The 17,965-nt window shown below is 36.1% G+C and overlaps 1 protein-coding gene across 1 annotated transcript in view; it reads right to left on the bottom strand.

Annotated features, from left to right (window-relative positions):
• The window catches only part of MCCC1 (methylcrotonoyl-CoA carboxylase 1), a 49,568-nt gene extending 38,567 nt beyond the window's left edge, over window positions 1–11,001 (bottom strand). The window contains exons 1-4 of the mRNA XM_011382783.2: window positions 10,772–11,001; window positions 8,292–8,338; window positions 6,915–7,051; window positions 4,491–4,586 (exon numbers count right to left, since the gene is read on the bottom strand). Coding sequence (XP_011381085.1) covers window positions 4,491–4,586; window positions 6,915–7,051; window positions 8,292–8,338; window positions 10,772–10,863 — 372 coding nt within the window. The 5' untranslated portion in view covers window positions 10,864–11,001. The remainder of the gene's footprint in view (window positions 1–4,490; window positions 4,587–6,914; window positions 7,052–8,291; window positions 8,339–10,771) is intronic.
• Window positions 11,002–17,965: the final 6,964 nt, after the last annotated feature.

Here is a 17,965-nt window from a genome sequence, read left to right as displayed (position 1 = left end):
GTATTCATTTATTTAGGATTTCTTTACTTTTACTCAATGATGTTTTGTCTCCTTTTTTTTAAAGATACCTAATTTGATAGAACTCTGATGAACTAAATAAATACTCTCTCTTCATAATTAAGAAAAAAAAAAGCAGCTAACTACTTGTGCATATAAGTTTAACTATACATTCTGGGAATGGCATCGACAAGTTTAATTCTTCTCTAAAAGAACAATTTCATATATCCAAACCATAGTATTTTTGAGCATTTAAATGGGTCATAAAGGAAAAACCAACATTACTACTACTGCCAGTGGGCGAATTCCCTAGCTGTCAGGCATGTACTCAGCTTCCTGGTGGATCACAGAATTGCAAGCTTGTTCACAGTGTTCATTCCACAGTACTAATGCGCCTTTAACAGGAAAGAGAAAACTTGTCTGCACTTTTATCAAGCTCTCAAATGATGCCATGGACCATCATTTCTACCTTGAAATCTCTGTCAAAACAATTTCTTCCACTCTTTCAGTTTGTATCTAGTCTGCTCTATGCTTGAGCATATATATATAGATCCAAAGTCGGTGGTAGTGGTGGTGGCTCTGCCGTCAAGTAGAAAGGAGATGTGTCCTAGCCACTGTAGAGGGAACGAGTCATACTCTTTAAACTCTTATTACCAAGAATTTCCTATCCACATCTGTGATAGTTAACACATGGATTTCCTTTTGATCAACCAATGTGCTGAATCGAAACTTCTAATTAAACAACATCTTCCCTTTTCCCAAACTTGCTATATTCATTACAGGTATTTGACAATGATTTTGAAATGCCCGTAATAAAGTTATTCATCTCTAGTGGCACATTAAAAAAACTGGAGCGCTTTTACAAAACATCCATGCTCGGGAGCTAATTGAGATAACTGAGGGGATGAGGCCTACAAAAAAGTAACTTTTCACTAAAATAATATACATACAAAAAAGTACACCTCATAAGTGTACAGCTCATAAGTGTACATCGTTTTCATAAACTGAGTACACTCGTGTAGCCAGCACTCAGATGAAGAAACAAAACATCCCTAGGATTCCAGAAGACCCCTCTATGTTCCCCTCCAAGTTACCATAGGCCCCTCCCTTAAAGCACTACACCTCTTTAAAAGGCTCCTAAGGTGATTATAATTTACAGCCAGTGCTTACGACTACCTCTTTCCCAGCCAGAGAGGGTCTGAGACAATTGAGAACTAGCCTAATGAAAATGCTTACCATTATATCTTCCAGATTCTCTCAACACAGTCATGTCACCAGGCAATCAAACAGAAAGTTAGCTCACTTGTAAAGTCTGCTCTAGCATCTATAAAAATACCTATGTCAAAACAACCCCATTAAGAACAACTCTACGGTTATAGCAAACTTTCAAAATCATTATACACATTGTTAAATACTTTTATTAGAATGATCAATAAGTCTCTTCTAAAGTCAGTTAGAGCTAGGCTTGCTCCCCTAATTGGCAAGTATCTTTTTATTACAGAGCTTTATAAATTGTAACCCACCAAATTTCCTTTTTGATCAGAGCAGTCAAGAACTAAAGTAGATTTCCTTGGGTTTCTATCCCCCAAGAATAGTCCTACATTACTTATTTTTTTGCTTTTAACCTTTGTTTTAACCACTATCTTAATGTTTGCAAGCCATCTCAAATCTTGGATATCCAGGCAAAATGTGTGAAACTATTTATTCTTTTCTCATTGTTTGTGTTATTATAGCATCTAATATAATACTAATTCACATAGACACCTAGCTGACAAATTCCCTGGAATTAGCATATCGTACATTTGTGAGAGGGTTGTTATTTAAACTTAAAAATGGTTTCAGCAAACCATCATTGAAAAGGGAGAGGATTTTTACCTCCAAAGAGAAGGTCGATTAGGAGAGAAAGCAATGATAAAATAAGTAACCTGGCTGGCCTACAGGAAGTTATTTTTAATTAATTAAAACTTCTGATTAAACAACACCTTCCCTTTTCCCAAAATGTGAGGCAACAAAGTTCTCATGAACAGGGAACAAATAGGGCTGGGAGTCAGGAGACTCTTGTTTAATTATCTTTCAATGATGAGACAAGTTTTGCTTTCAAAGGACTTGGAGATCTTGATAAAAATGCAAATTATGTATTAAAATGTAAATTAAAGTGGTTTTGGGGTGAGGTATAAGAGTTGCACTTCTATCAAGCTCTCAAATGATGCCATGGACCACATTTTGAGTAGCAAGACTAGATTTGGGATATCATGCAATCTTGTGTGCATTAAATTTTACATCTGAAAAATGGACGTAATTATACTATGTCATGTATGCTGAAACACATGCTAAGTACATGAAGTGATATTTACATTAAAGTACCTGATTTCCAAAAGAATATATAAATCTACATATTATTATCCCCCATCCCACCACTAGTCTGTCTACTCTCCACCAGCAGCCACAAAGTTCTTACTAAAATGTAAAGAAGATCACTTCACTTCCCAGTTTAATATACCCTAATAGCGACTTAGAGTGAAATGCAAACTCCTTACCAAGGCCTGTACTCTCCTAAATGATGCTGCCTTTACCTCTCAGCTTCATCATCTGCTACCACTTTCTTCCTGTGTCAGCTGGTTTTCTCTGCTCCAAATCTAACCTTCCACTATGCTTTGTGATAGGGCTCTGCAAATAACCTTTTTTGACAGCGGGCTTTCTGTTAGGTTCTGCCAGCAGGGGTCATGGCATGAAAACTGGAAGCAGGGAAGCTTTCCTGCTCTCACACCCAGTTCCAGGCTTCAGCTTCTTTTGGAACTCCCAGAACCAGCTTCATTATGCCCCCTGAGCCCGGGCCCCTTCACAGAGATCTGAGCGACAGTTGCCAAAGGTGCTACTCCAACCTATTCTCCAGCCCCAAGGGGTGGTTGTCAATTTTTGTACCTTTTATCACTGGCTAATTTCACCAAACTTTTTTTTTTCTCTTTTAGCACTGTAACACTGGTGGAATTAATTTCTAAATTAAATTCCCTCTGTTGAAATTTCTAATGAAATTTCGGTTTTATTGATTAGATACTGAATGACACAGCCCCTCACCACTTTCACTTTATCCATACTGAATATTTTTTTCCCTTGAACATCAAGCTTATTTTCATTTCAAAGTCTTAGCAATCCCACTTGCCTGAAACTTCCTTGTCAAGTTCTTCATATGGCTGGCTCCTCATCAGTTAGGTCTCATTTCAACTGTCACCTCCTCAGGGAGGCCTCCACTGACCACCCTATTTAAACGCATCTCTTAATCAGTCTTTATCCCTTCATTCTCCTTTACTTTCTTCCCAATACTTATAACATTCTTCAGTGTATTATTTCTTTACTTGTCTAAGTATTTATTATCTGTCTCACCTACTAAAGACCGGCTTCATAGGGTAGAAATTGTGTCTTATCCACTGCTACATCTACGCTTAGAAGTTGGCACAAAGCAGGAGATCAATTAATGCTTCCCGAGAGATAAATGTATGAATGATAAGAGAAGGGGAAAGAGCATTCCGGTAGGTGGAACAATATAAGCAAATATTTAGAGGAAGAAATAAGCATAGCGTGTAAAGGAGATGGAGAAAAGTTCATTGTAGCTATAATAAAGAACTGGAAATAAAAGATACGTTTTGACAAATATTAGAAATCCTTTTAAATGTTAGGCTGAAGTCTCTGAACTTAACATTGTAACCATTGACTATTTACTCACTGGGAAATAGGACGAGAAACGGGTGAGATTATTTTTAAAAAGAGAGAGAGCCAGGGATAATAATGAAAAAAATGTTTAAAAAACATTCATAGCAGTATAGAGAATTCATTGGATAGGTACGGATTCAGAAGTAGGGAAACCAGCTGAGAATCAAAAATCCAGATAACAGTCTGGCTTTTTGATCAAAAAGAACTACTTCCGGAGACAATGCAAAAAAAGATTCAGCACAAGTTGGTTCCTTATTTATTTATTTATTTACTTACTTACTTACTTACTTACTTATTTCCCCCACTGCCTGATTTTATTTTGAAGGATGAATAAGAGATGTAATAACATCAAAGTTTTGAGTGTGGAATATTGGAAAAGCGGGTAGTGGGGCCCTAGAGTGAAACTGGGAAGTCAACAGGGAAAAAGATTTTTCCTGGTTACATTTTACTCTGTAAATAAGAGCACCATCTATTTTCTCCAAAGGATACAATGTTCCTAAGATCTGGTTTTGAAGGTGAAAGGGCTGAATTCTCTCTTAATTTTAATTTATAATTTAGAACCTCCCTCCAATTTCCTAAAATGATGTAAAGTGTACAAGATTCAGTAAGAAGGTAGAGTGGCTGAAGAATGAGAAGGGACATGCCTAGTTTATGATTACAACTGAATAATCAAATGTAAAAATCTCAGGAAAAGCTAAAAATAGAAAATGAGTTCTATAAATGATTTTGTGAAAATTGTACAATATTTCCTCCTTTTATATTGTAAATCTCTTCATGACTCTTACCTGTGCAGCAGAGATCTTGGCCACTTGCACGATTTTCTCCATGGAAAGGTAGCTCTGCTGAGAAGGAGCAGGACCAATGAAATAGGCTTCATCTGCCTATTTAAGAGATATTACATACTTAAAAAACCACATACCTAGTATACTACATTGAACTGCTTCAGGGTCATCTTATTATTATAAATAAAAACGTTGGCTCCCCAAGAACAATGCAAGATTGAGAAATTGAAGTACCAGCTCATATCTGTTATCAAAATAAGCAGGTTGGGAATCTTTGCGTGACAATGTCAAAACTTGATTTTTATATATAAATCACACACTAGAATTGTAGTGCCTTATGACAGAAAGAAACAGGAATTACTCATAGAATGAGAAAGAAGTGTCTAGAGAGCTGCATGGGCCTGCTGTGCAGTGCTAAAAGTCTAGGTGAAGCTGATCACCACAAATTATGTCAGTGCTTGGAGTCTTGCTGTGGGCATAAAGAAGGCCAATAGTTGAATTCATCTATGGTGGGTCCTGTCTGGTGGATAAGAGAATAGCTAGTTTTAACTGATAACACAAACCTCAGAGGAATAGAGTCCTTTTAGTTACAATTTTCCAGTTAAGCCAAGGCTCTGAAACATTAACTGATTTGTCTAAGATCCCTTGGCTAGTAAGTGGTAGTTACTAAAATTAGAATTTTGATTCTTTCCCATGTATATCTGGGATCTGGATATGTACCACTCAAAGTGTGGTCTGTGCATCAGCCATGTTCGGTGAACTGTTTTAACCAATCCTTGATGATAGAACCTTGCTTGTAAGTCAGCTACACCACAGCAGACTGTTTACTTCCACTAGTGTTATGTTTGAAAAATGTTCCCAAGAGGAATTATTAGTGAGCAGTTTGAAATTACCTACTTAAATACTGTTGAGTATTTAACGGTATTTAATACACTGGTCCCTCAATTTTTGCGGATTACCCATTCCACACCTCTTTTATTTTATGTGGAAGAAAATTGTGTAAAAAGAGTCCACTAGTACAAAAAAAAAATTCTAAAGAAATAGGCCAATATAAGTCATAAAAATATTTATTTCACATATTTTCACAAAAAAATGCTAATGAAAAATTAAAATTTTATTCTCTGTCAATCTCAACCAAACTTTTTAATTAGCACAAAGTCACTATCTTCATTGCTTGAAATATTTGGAAGTACTTACTACTTCAGTTTCATTATTTATGTTTGTTTTTAGATGATTTTTTTCCATCCCCGTCTTTTAGTAAGTTTTCATAAATTCTTTGATATCCACTGCAACATTTTTAAAAATCTGTTCAAAATTTTAAGGCTCATTGGATGTTTGGATCAATATCTAGAATTGCAGTTTCCAGTTTCGTGTCCAATTGGAAAGCTTTGTAAGTATTTTCTGCAGTGAATAAAACTGGTTCATGATCACTGTCATAGTCGTTGGCAGGATGGGCCTTAGATATTAAGTGAATTAATTTATTAGCAGTTAATATGTGATCAACAAGTAATCTGTCAATATCATCTACATACTAATCGTCAGAGCTGCCATCTTGAAATTTACTTAATAAATTAATAATGCCAGTTGTTGGAACCATATTCCCATACAACCACTTCTGGCCATACTGCTTTCCAGCAAGCATTTAAAGTTGATGGCTTTATATCATTCAAAGCTAAAGCAATATTCTTGATACAACTTAAAACTGTGTATTTATTCCAGGCTTCTGTAACTGTAGGTGATTCATTATCTAAGTTATCTATTATTTAAGTTTATTAAAAATGTCATTAAAACTCCGTTTAATATAATTAATCTTAAAGATGGAAATAATGCCTGGATCTAAAGGTCAGGTCAAGAAAGTTGTATTTGGTGGTAAATATACAACTTTTATATTTAGATGTTCTAAACTGTGTGGGCGAACAGTTGCATCATCTAAAAGTAAAAGTATTTTAAAAGGAAGAGATTATCCTTTATATAATTTTCAGCTTCTACAGCAAAACATTTGTAAAACCAATCCCAATAAACATCAGTAGTCAACCAAGCTTTTTTTTTATTTGCTGTCCAATGGATGGGAAGATCATTAATAATTGTATGTTATTAGGTATTAGTGCTTTGTACATTAGTTCTTTGCTGAGTTAAGCTACTGTTTTTTTTTTAGAAAGAGTAAATGCCAATAATAGAAATAAAAAAGAAAGAACTGTATAAAACGAGACTGCATAAATGGAAACCATGTATAAAAAGTCCACATAAATAGGGGGACTATTTACCGTGTATACATAAAAAAAAAAAAACTTGCATAAAAATATACCATATAAATTGAGGGATGGGCGTACTAGCACATATAAACTGTTAAGCAGAAGAACAAAATACTGACACACTAAACAAATACAATCACTTACAAAATTTGACTTCTAGTGTTTAACAACATACCATATCTACATGCATGGAATTTCTGTCAGCCTCACTGTAAACAGCCACAGACTGTATATCCATTTTTTTGGCTGTTCTCATCACCCTGCAGGCAATTTCTCCTCTGTTGGCAATAAGGACTTTGGTAATGTTTCGTCCTGTTTAAAACACCATTAAAATCATACACTAATGTTACTGGGAGCAAGGAATGAGAATGTGAAATTATTCTATGACATTAACCAGCTGGTAAATGTTAGTTTTGGTTAAATTAGCATAACAGAGCCTAAAATAACATCTTAACTAATATTAGACAGTGCATTTCCTTTCACTGAAATTCAAGATACCCTTATTAACACAAACTCTTAAATTACTCAGCTTTTTCAATTTAAAATTAAAAGATGCTTTGTTATGTCAAAGATCAAATTAAAATAGCTAAAAAATAAACTATCATAGTACTTTCTATGTTCTAGGTCCTGTGCTAAAGACTCTATCTGGACTTAAATCCTCACAATAATCATATGAAATAGATATTATTACTATTATTATCTCAATTTCAATAATGAAGAAGTTAAGATTGAAAGAGATAGCACTTTCCTGAAATTATACAGCTAAAGAAATGGTGGATCTAAGATGTGAACCAGATCCAAGATCTGAACCCAGGTTAGTTTCACTCCAGAATCTGAGCTCTTTGACACTCTGCTCCACTGCCTCTATTGCTCTGAACACAAGAGTGTGTGGTTCTTTCGAAATTCAAATGAATATTGCACCAGATCACTGGCATCAGTGCTATAATGACATGATATTGTATTAATATATAAAATCGACTTCCATCATTACACATAAAATAAATGTTCTTTGACAGTTTATAATGGTTATTTTTCTCAACAATTAGGTGTTATATAGTTTAAAACAATGTTTTTCAACAGGGATTTAGAGAGCCCAAGAACTGTCACAGGTCACTGGGGCTGCTGGGATTAAGTATGCATGTAGGAGGGGGCTATACCCAATCGACTAGAAGTTATACTTTAATGTTTTATCGTTGGGAAGTCCATGTAAAATTTTATTTGTAAAAAAGCTTCTGCTACTTGAAAATCAATATTATAAAGCACTGATTTACAACATCGTAGTTATGTTCTTCAATTCAATACAGTATGAGTCAGACAGAAATAATAACATAAATGTAAAATGTTCTCCATTATTTCCCTACATATTTTAGACTCAGCAGCAAGAGATCTGACATAAAAGAGGTGAAAACAATGACTCAATACTAAGAAAATTATCACAAAAATCCGAAACTCGAAAACTACATGAGAACTAATTCTATTATGCACGAATTAAGAAATTAAACATTTCCCTTTCTGAAGCAGAGCCAAATAGTACAACAAAGACTGTTAGTACCTGTGGTTGCTGCATACTTCATAGTTCTTTGCTTCCAAGCCCATCTCCTATAAAATGAATCCAAATGTAGTGATAATTAAACACGATATGCAAGATCAGTCGATGTTCTTTCAAAATTATCTATATTTTTAAACACTTGAAACCAAGTCCAGATATGATCTTAATCAAACCTTAAGCCTACAAAGTGATTTACTAAGGCTTTCTCTGTGGAAAGTTCTGGTTGTTCTCCCTGGTAATACGTGTTCTTGAATGAATCATTTAACTGTTTGCCTCTGAGGCTGGCCTATGACCAGAAAGTAAAGGTGACTGACTGGCAAGCCAAGTTACTTCAAGAACATCTAGTTTAGCTTTTTTCAAACTTTTCTGACTAGAACCCAAAGTAAAAACTGTACTTGACTTCACAACCAGGTACACACACAAAACAGACGTTTCATAAAAGACTTTCCCTGCATTTTGTTTCTATTCTATTACATTCTGTCCTATTTTATTAAATAAAATATGCTGGTCCAACTACAGTTTAAAACATGCCAATCTAACTAAATCCACTCATATGACAGGTTTAAAGGGCAATCTCAATCAGATGTTGTCATCCATGAAGGGCAGAGGGGAAAACCCACAGCTCTAACACTAGACTTCCACAAGATGACCTCCTCAGGAGGCTACCACTTTCCCATATCTTACCAATTTAGCTGACCTCAGTTTCTTAGTCTTCAGGGAAATGGATCAACTTTCCTACTCTTTATAAGGTATTTTCTAGTTCATAGCATCTTCTCATCAAACTCCAGATAGGTTTCTGATAAAATTCAGGGCCTGTCCTAGGTAGCAGTGTCTATAAAATGGCTGCTTTTTGTTAAATCCAATTTAAGATTCTTAAGTTTCAAGGCCATTGCTGACCTAAAGTTTTCTTCTGCTATTTTCTAGTGAAGACAGACAGACAGACAGACAGACAACCACACACATACACACCACTTAATCATAATCCTCTCTCCCAACAATGGTCTGATTGGGCTATTCCTTTTTTCACCATTATCTAAGCTTTAATTTAAAATAATCCCTTAAAAACGAAGATTAAGAAGTTGCTTCCATAAAATAATTCCACCCTGATCAAGATAACTTCTACACTAGCTTATTCTCATTTCTACAATTCTACCATTAGATTTCTTTTTCTCTGAGTTACTAGAGAATTATGATATAATTAGAAATGTAAATATCCTCTATACAGATAGATTTTTAATTCTGTATGCCATTACAATGCTGACACTTTTCAGGTGACAGCTACTTAAGAACAGTTCTATACACAATAGTTGAGGTTTGAGAGGAAAGAGAAAATGCTTCTGCAATGGTACAACAAAGAGCCTTGGAACCCTAATAAAAATCCGGAGAAAGAAGGGCACTAACACTGCTTTTACTGTCTTCTTTTGCTCTACGATGAGTCCTACAATTAAGTTGATCTGAAAATCCAAGGCACCTACAACAACTTGTGGATAATAAAAGCAAACAAAAAACTTGACCTAATGGCTGAGTCTGCAAAGGCCACATCTATGGATTGTTGATTCACACGCTCAAATTGTTTAAGCCTCTTTCTACGTATTAATTCATTTAATTTGCACGAGCCAAGGTACTAGTATCTCCTGTAGGTACCAGTGTCATCATTTCCTCCTAGGTCAGGAAATAGAAGCATAGAGATATTAAATAACTCGTCCGAGGTTGCTCACACACCTAGTGAGTTAGCAAAGCTGAGACCTCTGCCTTCCTTCAGCACTTAAGCTATGGTGTCTTTCCAGAATAAAGGAAAATGCTGCTTCTGATGATGATGCAGCAAAAGAAGATAAAGCAGCCCACTACCTGGAAGCATGAGGGCATCTTCAGTGTCAAAGTTATTGTCACCAAAGCTTACAGCTCAAAATTAGAAAATGATGTGAAATCAGGTTAGCTGCTAGAATTAGTTATCTGATAGCTTTGTTTAAACTTGAATTGAGAGTTTTTGACAAAACAACTTCTCAGCCCTCTGGAAGGTAAATTTGCTTTTGTTAACTTGATTCATTCCAACAAGGAGAAAGATCTCCAGAGTCTTTGTCTGAACTGGACTCCTGCTGGGGGATAGCTGAACCGAAAGGGACTTTGAGGGAATCCTGGCTCCACCTCTTACTCTTGTGTCATCTTGGACAAGTCGTTGACTGCTTTGGGCTTCACCAGAGCCGGGATTATAACAACGCTCCCCATATAGGGAAAGGAGTGAAAAGAAAGCACAATGTAAACAGGAGCTGTACAACCATTATCCTAGACCTTATGGTGAGTGGAGCAGGAGATGGCAGGCCCAGCTTCACCCCTCCTCCCTCACTTTTCATAAATGGAAAAACAGAGGCACACTGAAGGCTGAAGGGTGGATGGGGAGAAGGGAGAAGAAAAGGAAAGACTGAGTGTGGGACATCTTCTAATGCCCAGATTGAAAGCAGAAACCCCCTGAAAGGTGCTGTTACCTCGGCGGCGGCAGCAGCAGGTTTGGGACACGCTGCCACTGGTTCCTTTCTGCCGCCCCCAGCAGCAACGATACCATAGACGCCGCCGCCATGTCGCTGCAGTCCGTGGGTGACTCTCTGACTCCTCCGCACACCAGCTGTATTCCACGCACAGCAAGACCTACGCTCCGCCCCGCAAGGCTCTTGCCCTCCGCTGGCCACCGTCCAGGTCAAAACAGGCGGATCCCAAGGCGGTGGGTCTCTTCCAAAACCAATCAAAAAAAACAGAACGGGACTTCAGTGCGGTGATTGGCCAATTGGGCCACCCGCCCACGGAGGTGTGGTCCTTCCCTCCGCCTGCTACGTTCCAGGCCTACTCGGGGAGGAGTTGGCTCTGTCCTCATCCTGCATATTAGTCACGGTTGGGGAGCGCGGTTTCTTTTCACCTGCGGGGTTTCTTCGTTCTTGTCGGGCTTCAGGTTGAAGATTCCTCCTTTATGATCTTCATTAGTAAAGCCGCGGGGAAATAGCAGAAGCGGAGTCGTGGGCAAAAAGTAAAATGAGGTGGAGAGCAAGGTACGAAATAATCTAGTGTTCCTAGAAAATGAAGGAAAAGAGCTAAATTAAAATAAATAGCTAAACTAAAATTAAAAAAAAAATTTAAAACTTCCTGAGCTTTCGAAACTGTTTTAATTGACTGTTGGGGAAAAGAAAGAAGTCAAAACCAAAATTGCAGAATATTTAGAAAAAAAAGATACTGAAAGGACTACATGTAGATGCTTATTTGATATAGCTACAACAGGCCTCATAAGAAAATTCATAGTGAAAGCAAATTAAACATCCAATTCAAAGGTTAGAGAATATACAAAAACGTAAGAAAAGCAGAATAGAAAAATTAGTAAAGATAGAAGAAAATAAATTAAGAAAACTGATATCAAAGGAGTAATAAACCCAGAGGTTTAGAAAAAACACCTAATAAAATAAATGGTTACCTAATCTCATCAGGAGGGGTGGAGGTAAATTCCTGCCACAATAAAAAAAAAAAAAAAGGAAAAAAATCTCAGATCTAGAAAACAAAGTATAGATTTGTAAGAGTCTAATTTTCTCAATTTTAAACAAACTTGAAAGCTTGAATGAAATGGATAATGTTACAAGCAAATACAGTTTACCAAAATAGATCCTGGAAGAGAAAGAAATTCTAATCAACTAATTACCATAGAAGAACTAGAGCACATTATCATCAAAGAACCATCTTTCCTAGTACCCTCGCCTCCACCGGCAAAGCAGGTGGCCTACCTTGTTTCGCAAGGAAGTTCTACCCAAATGGTAAAGAGTAGTTGACTCCAGTGCTATGGAAGTCTTAATTCTTTTTATGAAGTAAGCATAACATTGATACCAAAATCTAAGGAAGATATCGTGCATGCGTGCATGCGTGCATGCACACACACACACACACACACACACACACACACACACACACCCACTCACCCACCCACCCACCTATAGTCCAGTTTCACATACAAATATCAATGGAAAGATACCAAATAAATTAATAACTGAAATATCCCGTAGCATGTGAAAATAATACACCGTGACTGAGTGAGGTTTATTCCAGACATGTAAGGATGATTCAATTTTATTTAATATGATCTATTAATCTTATTAATAATTTAAAAGAAAAATCTTACCATGTTCATAGATGCTTAACAGGTCTTTGATAAAATACAACATTCGTTCTAGATTTTAAGATTCATTACTTCAAGCAGTGGTATTGAGACAATTGGCTAGCCTTCCAGGAAAAATGTTGAATCTTTACTCCTCATACTTAATACCAAAATGAGATTAACTATAAAAGATGAAAATATAAAAGTGCCAGAAGATATCATGGGAGATCTTAGAGTAGGAAAGGTCTTTTGAAGTATAACATAATACTCAGAAGCTGTAACAGAAAAAGAATCAATAAAATTCAACTATATAATTTTTTTTTAAAATCTATGTGGCAAAACATATGTGTAGAAAACAACAAATGGTAAACTGGGAATAATTTTATAACATCACGAGTGAAGGGCTATTTTTCTTAATGTATAAATAACTCTTAAAAATCAATAGAAAAATCTATAATACAAGAGAAAATCATCAAAGAATATGAGGAGACCAGTGGAACAGAATAGAGAGCCCAGAAATAAATCTTTGAATATATAATCAACAATATGCAATCCTAATCTTTGACAAGCATGCCAAGAACACACAATGGGGAAAAGACAGTCTCTTTAACTAATGGTGTTGGGAAAACTGGATATCCACGTGCAAAAGAAGAAACTGGATCCCTGTCATACACCATAGGGGAAAAGCTCTTTGACATTGGTCTTAGCAATGATTTTTTAGATAAGACACCAAAAGCAAAGGCAACGAAGACAAAATAAACAAGTGGGACTACATCAAACTAAAAAGCTTCTGCACAGCAAAGGAAGCAATCAACAAAATGAAAAGGCAACCTATGGAATGAGAGAAAATATTTGCAAAACATACATCTGATAATGGGTTAATACTTAAACAGTATAAGGAACTTAAACAACTAAATAACAAAAAAAGATAATAATCCAATTAAAAATAGGAAAGGACCCGAATAGACATTTTTCCAAGGAAGACACACAAGTGGCCAAAACCTGCACAATAAAGTGCTCAACATTACTAATCATTGGGAGAGTGTAAATCGAAATCACAATGAGATATCACCTTACGTCTGTTAGGATGACTTTTATTAAAAAGACAAAAGATAACAAGTGTTGGTGATGATATGGAGAAAACATATTCAGCTCTCATGCACTGTTGGTGGGAATGTACATTGGTGCAGCCATTATGGGAAAACAATATGGAGATTCCTCAAAATTAAAAAGAATTACCATATGATTTAGCAATCCACTCCTGGGTATATATCTGAAGGAAATGAAATCAGTATCTTGAAGCAATATCTGCACTCCCATGTTTATTGCAGCATTATTCACGGTACATGGAAACGAAATGAGTGTCCTTTGACAGATGAATAGATAAAGAAAATACAGTATACACACACATACACACACAGAGAAAATTATTCGGCCATGAGAAAGAAAGAAATTGTACCATTATGACAATATGCATGAACCTGGTGGACGTTATGCTAAATGAAATTAGCCAGACGGAAGAAGACAGAAACTGTAATTTCATTTTTATGTGGAATCTAAAAAATAAATAAATAAATAAATAAATAAGAACTCATAGAAACAGAGAGTAGAATGGTGGCTACCAGGAGCTGAAGGGTGGGGGAAATGGAAACAGGAAGATGCTGACCAAAGAAAAAGTTATAATGTGGATAAATTCTGGGGATCTAATGTATAGCATGGTGACTATAGTTTATAATACTGTATTGTACACTTGAAATTTGCTAAGAGAGTAGATATTAAGTGTTCTTACCACACACACACAAAAGTTAACTATGTGAGGTGATGATGTGTTAATTAACCTGATTGTTGTAACCATTTCACAGTGTATACATAACCAAACCATCACATCATACACGTTAAGTGTATACAATTTTATGTTTGTACCTCAATAAAGTTGTGTGTGTGTTGGAGGTAGGAGGGGGACTAACAAGCACAAAGAGAAAAGAGAATATGAAGAGTTTAAAGAACAGGAAACAAATGTAAAAGGCACTTAACCTTATACCAAATGAGAGAAATACAAATTAAAACTATAATGATATACCATATTTCACCTATCACATTAGCCAAAAGTTTAACAACACACTGAAGTTAGTGAGGAGTATGAGGACTATTACTTTGCGATGAGTAAAAATGAGCACAATCATTACCCATTATGCAGAGTACTTTGGCAGTATTTATCAAAATTGCAAATTCGCAAACTCTGACCTAGCAAAGCTATTTCTTGAAATTCACCTAATAATATACTCAGAGATGATTGAAATGATGTCTGATTAAGGAAATTTATTGTAGTATTGTTGGAAATAGCAAACTGATTAAAAGAGACTGGTTAAATAAATGGATGTGTGTGTGTGTATGTGTGTGTGTGTGTATGTGTGTGTGTGTGTATATATAATTACTATACAGCCACTAAAAAAGAATGAGCACTATATGTACTCATATTATTGATGAGTGAAAAAAAGCAATAGCAGAACTGTGGTTACTATTCCACTGTTGTATAAAAACAGGAGAGGGAAAATACACACATGCTTAGTATTCAGAGATACCTTCTGGGAAAGAAAAGTTGATAGCTCCATGATAGGGATAACATGGAAACCAATTTTTTACTATATACCCTTTTGCATCTTTTGAATTTGGTATCACAGGCCTGTATTAGCTATTCCAAAGTACATTATTTTTAAACATTTTGTTTTGACATAACTTCAGACCTACAGAAAAGATACAAGAATAGTACCTTCACCTAGATTTCTCAAATATTTATATTTTACTACATTTGCTTTATCTTTTTCTCTTCATGCACACACACACACACACACACACACACACACACACACACACACTTAACATTTTTTGGAAGCATTTGCAAATAAGTTGCAGACATGATGCCTTTTTCACTCCTAATTATTTCCTAAAACAAGGAGGTTCTCTTACCTATCCACAGAACAATGATTAAAATTGAGAAATTTGCATTGATAGAATACTATTATTTATTCTACAGATTCGATTCAAATCTCCCCCATTTTCCCAATAATACCGTTTATAGCAAAAGAAAACTGTGTCACACATTGCATTGAGTTGTACGTCCCTTAATCTGGAATGGTTTCTCTGTTTTTCTTGGATTCTTATAATGCTGACATTTTTGAAGAACGCAGGCTGATCATTTTGTAGAATATCTCTCCATCTGAGTTCATCTGATATTGCCTCAAGACTCTATTTAGGTTATGCCTTTTAGGCAGGAATATCACAGAAGTGATGTCGTGCCCTTCTCAGTGCATCATCTTAGGAGGTACACAATGTCAATGTATCTCATGATGCAATGTTAACTTTATTGCTTGGTTAAGATGGTGTCTGCCAGGTTTCCTCACTGAGGTTTTTTTGTTTGTTTGTTTTTGTTTTTTTAACATTCCAAATAGTTTGTCTCTGAAAGTAGAATTATGGTTGATATTTCACCATTCCTCCTCGCCATAACTTAACAATTTTCTGTACTTTGCAAAGTCGTACAAGAAACAGACATTATCTTAACAGTAAGTAATGTTTAAATCTGATTAAAACAAATATGAGGGAGAGGAGCGGAAGTGGAAGTACAGTGATAGAAGCTGGCGTGCCGTGCTCTCTGTAACTCCACTCATTGGTACTTTCTGGAGCAGGCCTGATTATTTCCAATTTCTTGGGTGAGAGTAATTATTATATTGACACATTGGCCTCTCTCATTTGCTCCAATGGAAGGGTAGAGCAGCTCTGTAGCCTCTTGAGTGCTCATTAGGTATATCTAAGGTAAGATTAGGTCACAAAGGGATGACCTACTACAGCATTAGGGGATTTAAAAATGTTTTTTAATGGCAATAAAGAAGATTAAATATGTTTTATATAATCAGGACTACTGTTTACCCAGGTACTTTTGGGGCAAATTAGATGAAGTTCCCTTTTCTACCTGGCAGAGGCAGACCCAGGACAGGGCACACAGATGGTGAATGGAATATGGGGCTGGCCGGATTTCAGCCACCACAGACCCCCTCAGCCAGGAACCCTAGTACAGTGCACAGCCCACATGGCCATACACAGCAGCCATCTGAGTATATTTTCTTATGGGATTGTGGGAAGATAAATAAGTTATATTAAATGACCTTTGCAAACTGTGAAGTGCTGTATACATGCGAGTTACCCTTAGACCTGTCACAGAAAGGACCAGAAGGTCCAGGAGGGCTATCAACTTACTGATTCAAGTGACAACCTCCACATCAAAGGCCCACCACTAAGATTGTAAACAAAAATTTTTACAGTACAAAAACTAAAAAATTGAATTAGAAGAAATGAATGAATCTCAAAAATAGGGTTTTAATACAAAAACTTTTTTGAATTTATTTTTTTTTAATTTTTTAAATTTTTAATTAACAAATGTTACCCCAACAAACTTACAGGTGTACATTATCATTTGACATCTGTATATTCTATTGTGTGTTTACCACCCAAAGTCCAGTTTCCTTCAGCTACCATATATTTGATCCCCTTTGCCCACTTCACCCTCCCCTTAAACCCTATATTTGACCCCCTTTACTCCATCTACCTCCCCTCTCCTCTTCCACCCCACTAGTAACCACTAGTCTATAGTCCTCTGGTAACCACTAGCCTATAGTCCATGTCCACGAGTCTCTGTTTGTCCTGCTCATTTGTTGCTTTTAGGTTTATATCCCACATATAAGTGATATCATGTGATTTTCAACTTTTCGTCTGGCTTATTTCACTTAGCATAATTAACTCGAGGTCCATCTATGTTGTCGCAAATGGCAGTATTTCATCTCTTCTTATGGCTGAGTAATATTCCATAATACAAAAACTTTTAATACAAACCAATATTCTATTAAGACTAAAGTCAGGACCTTGACAACCCTATTGTCTCATAAAAAAAGTCAGGAAAGTCAATGTGTACTCTGGGGCGACTTGAATTATTCCTTTACTAAAGAACACTAGGGGCACACGGTCTTTTCTGCTAATGTCTCAACTTCACTCCTTTCTTTAGCAGTAACAACAAGCAAGACACATGGGGGGGGGGGGGGGGGGGCGGGTTGGGGGCAGGCTTTTCTACAGAATAAAGTGAACTAGTATAGAAAAATGTGGCTATAAAAGTGAAGAAGCAGCAAATTACCACTAGATGGAGATCTACATTCAAGAAAGAAAAGTTGGTTAGCAGTAAAAAAAATTGTGTTTTCAAAGAAATAAAAAATATCTTGAGAAGTTTACGCCATTTCTTCATCTTGAAGCTACAGCAACAACAATCCCATAAAAATGATAAACTGACTAATGTTTTAAAGAGTTCCAGTCTCCTTCAAGGGACAGGAGAACTTAAAGACAGGGTACTGTCAAGTCCTCCTTTAATCCTCCCTTCTCTGTCATAATTCTGGATAAATTAATTTCCTCTATGAAAAGGGAGCATATGATTTTATGAGGCTTTGGGCAGCACTTAGTGTCATTGTTCTTTTAGGCAACTTGGTGTAGTGAAAAGACCAGAGACCTTGGT

Source organism: Pteropus vampyrus, unplaced genomic scaffold (genome assembly GCF_000151845.1).
Source record: "Pteropus vampyrus isolate Shadow unplaced genomic scaffold, Pvam_2.0 Scaffold14, whole genome shotgun sequence".
NCBI lineage: Eukaryota > Metazoa > Chordata > Mammalia > Chiroptera > Pteropodidae > Pteropus > Pteropus vampyrus.
This window is presented reverse-complemented; position numbering and strand designations above follow the sequence as displayed.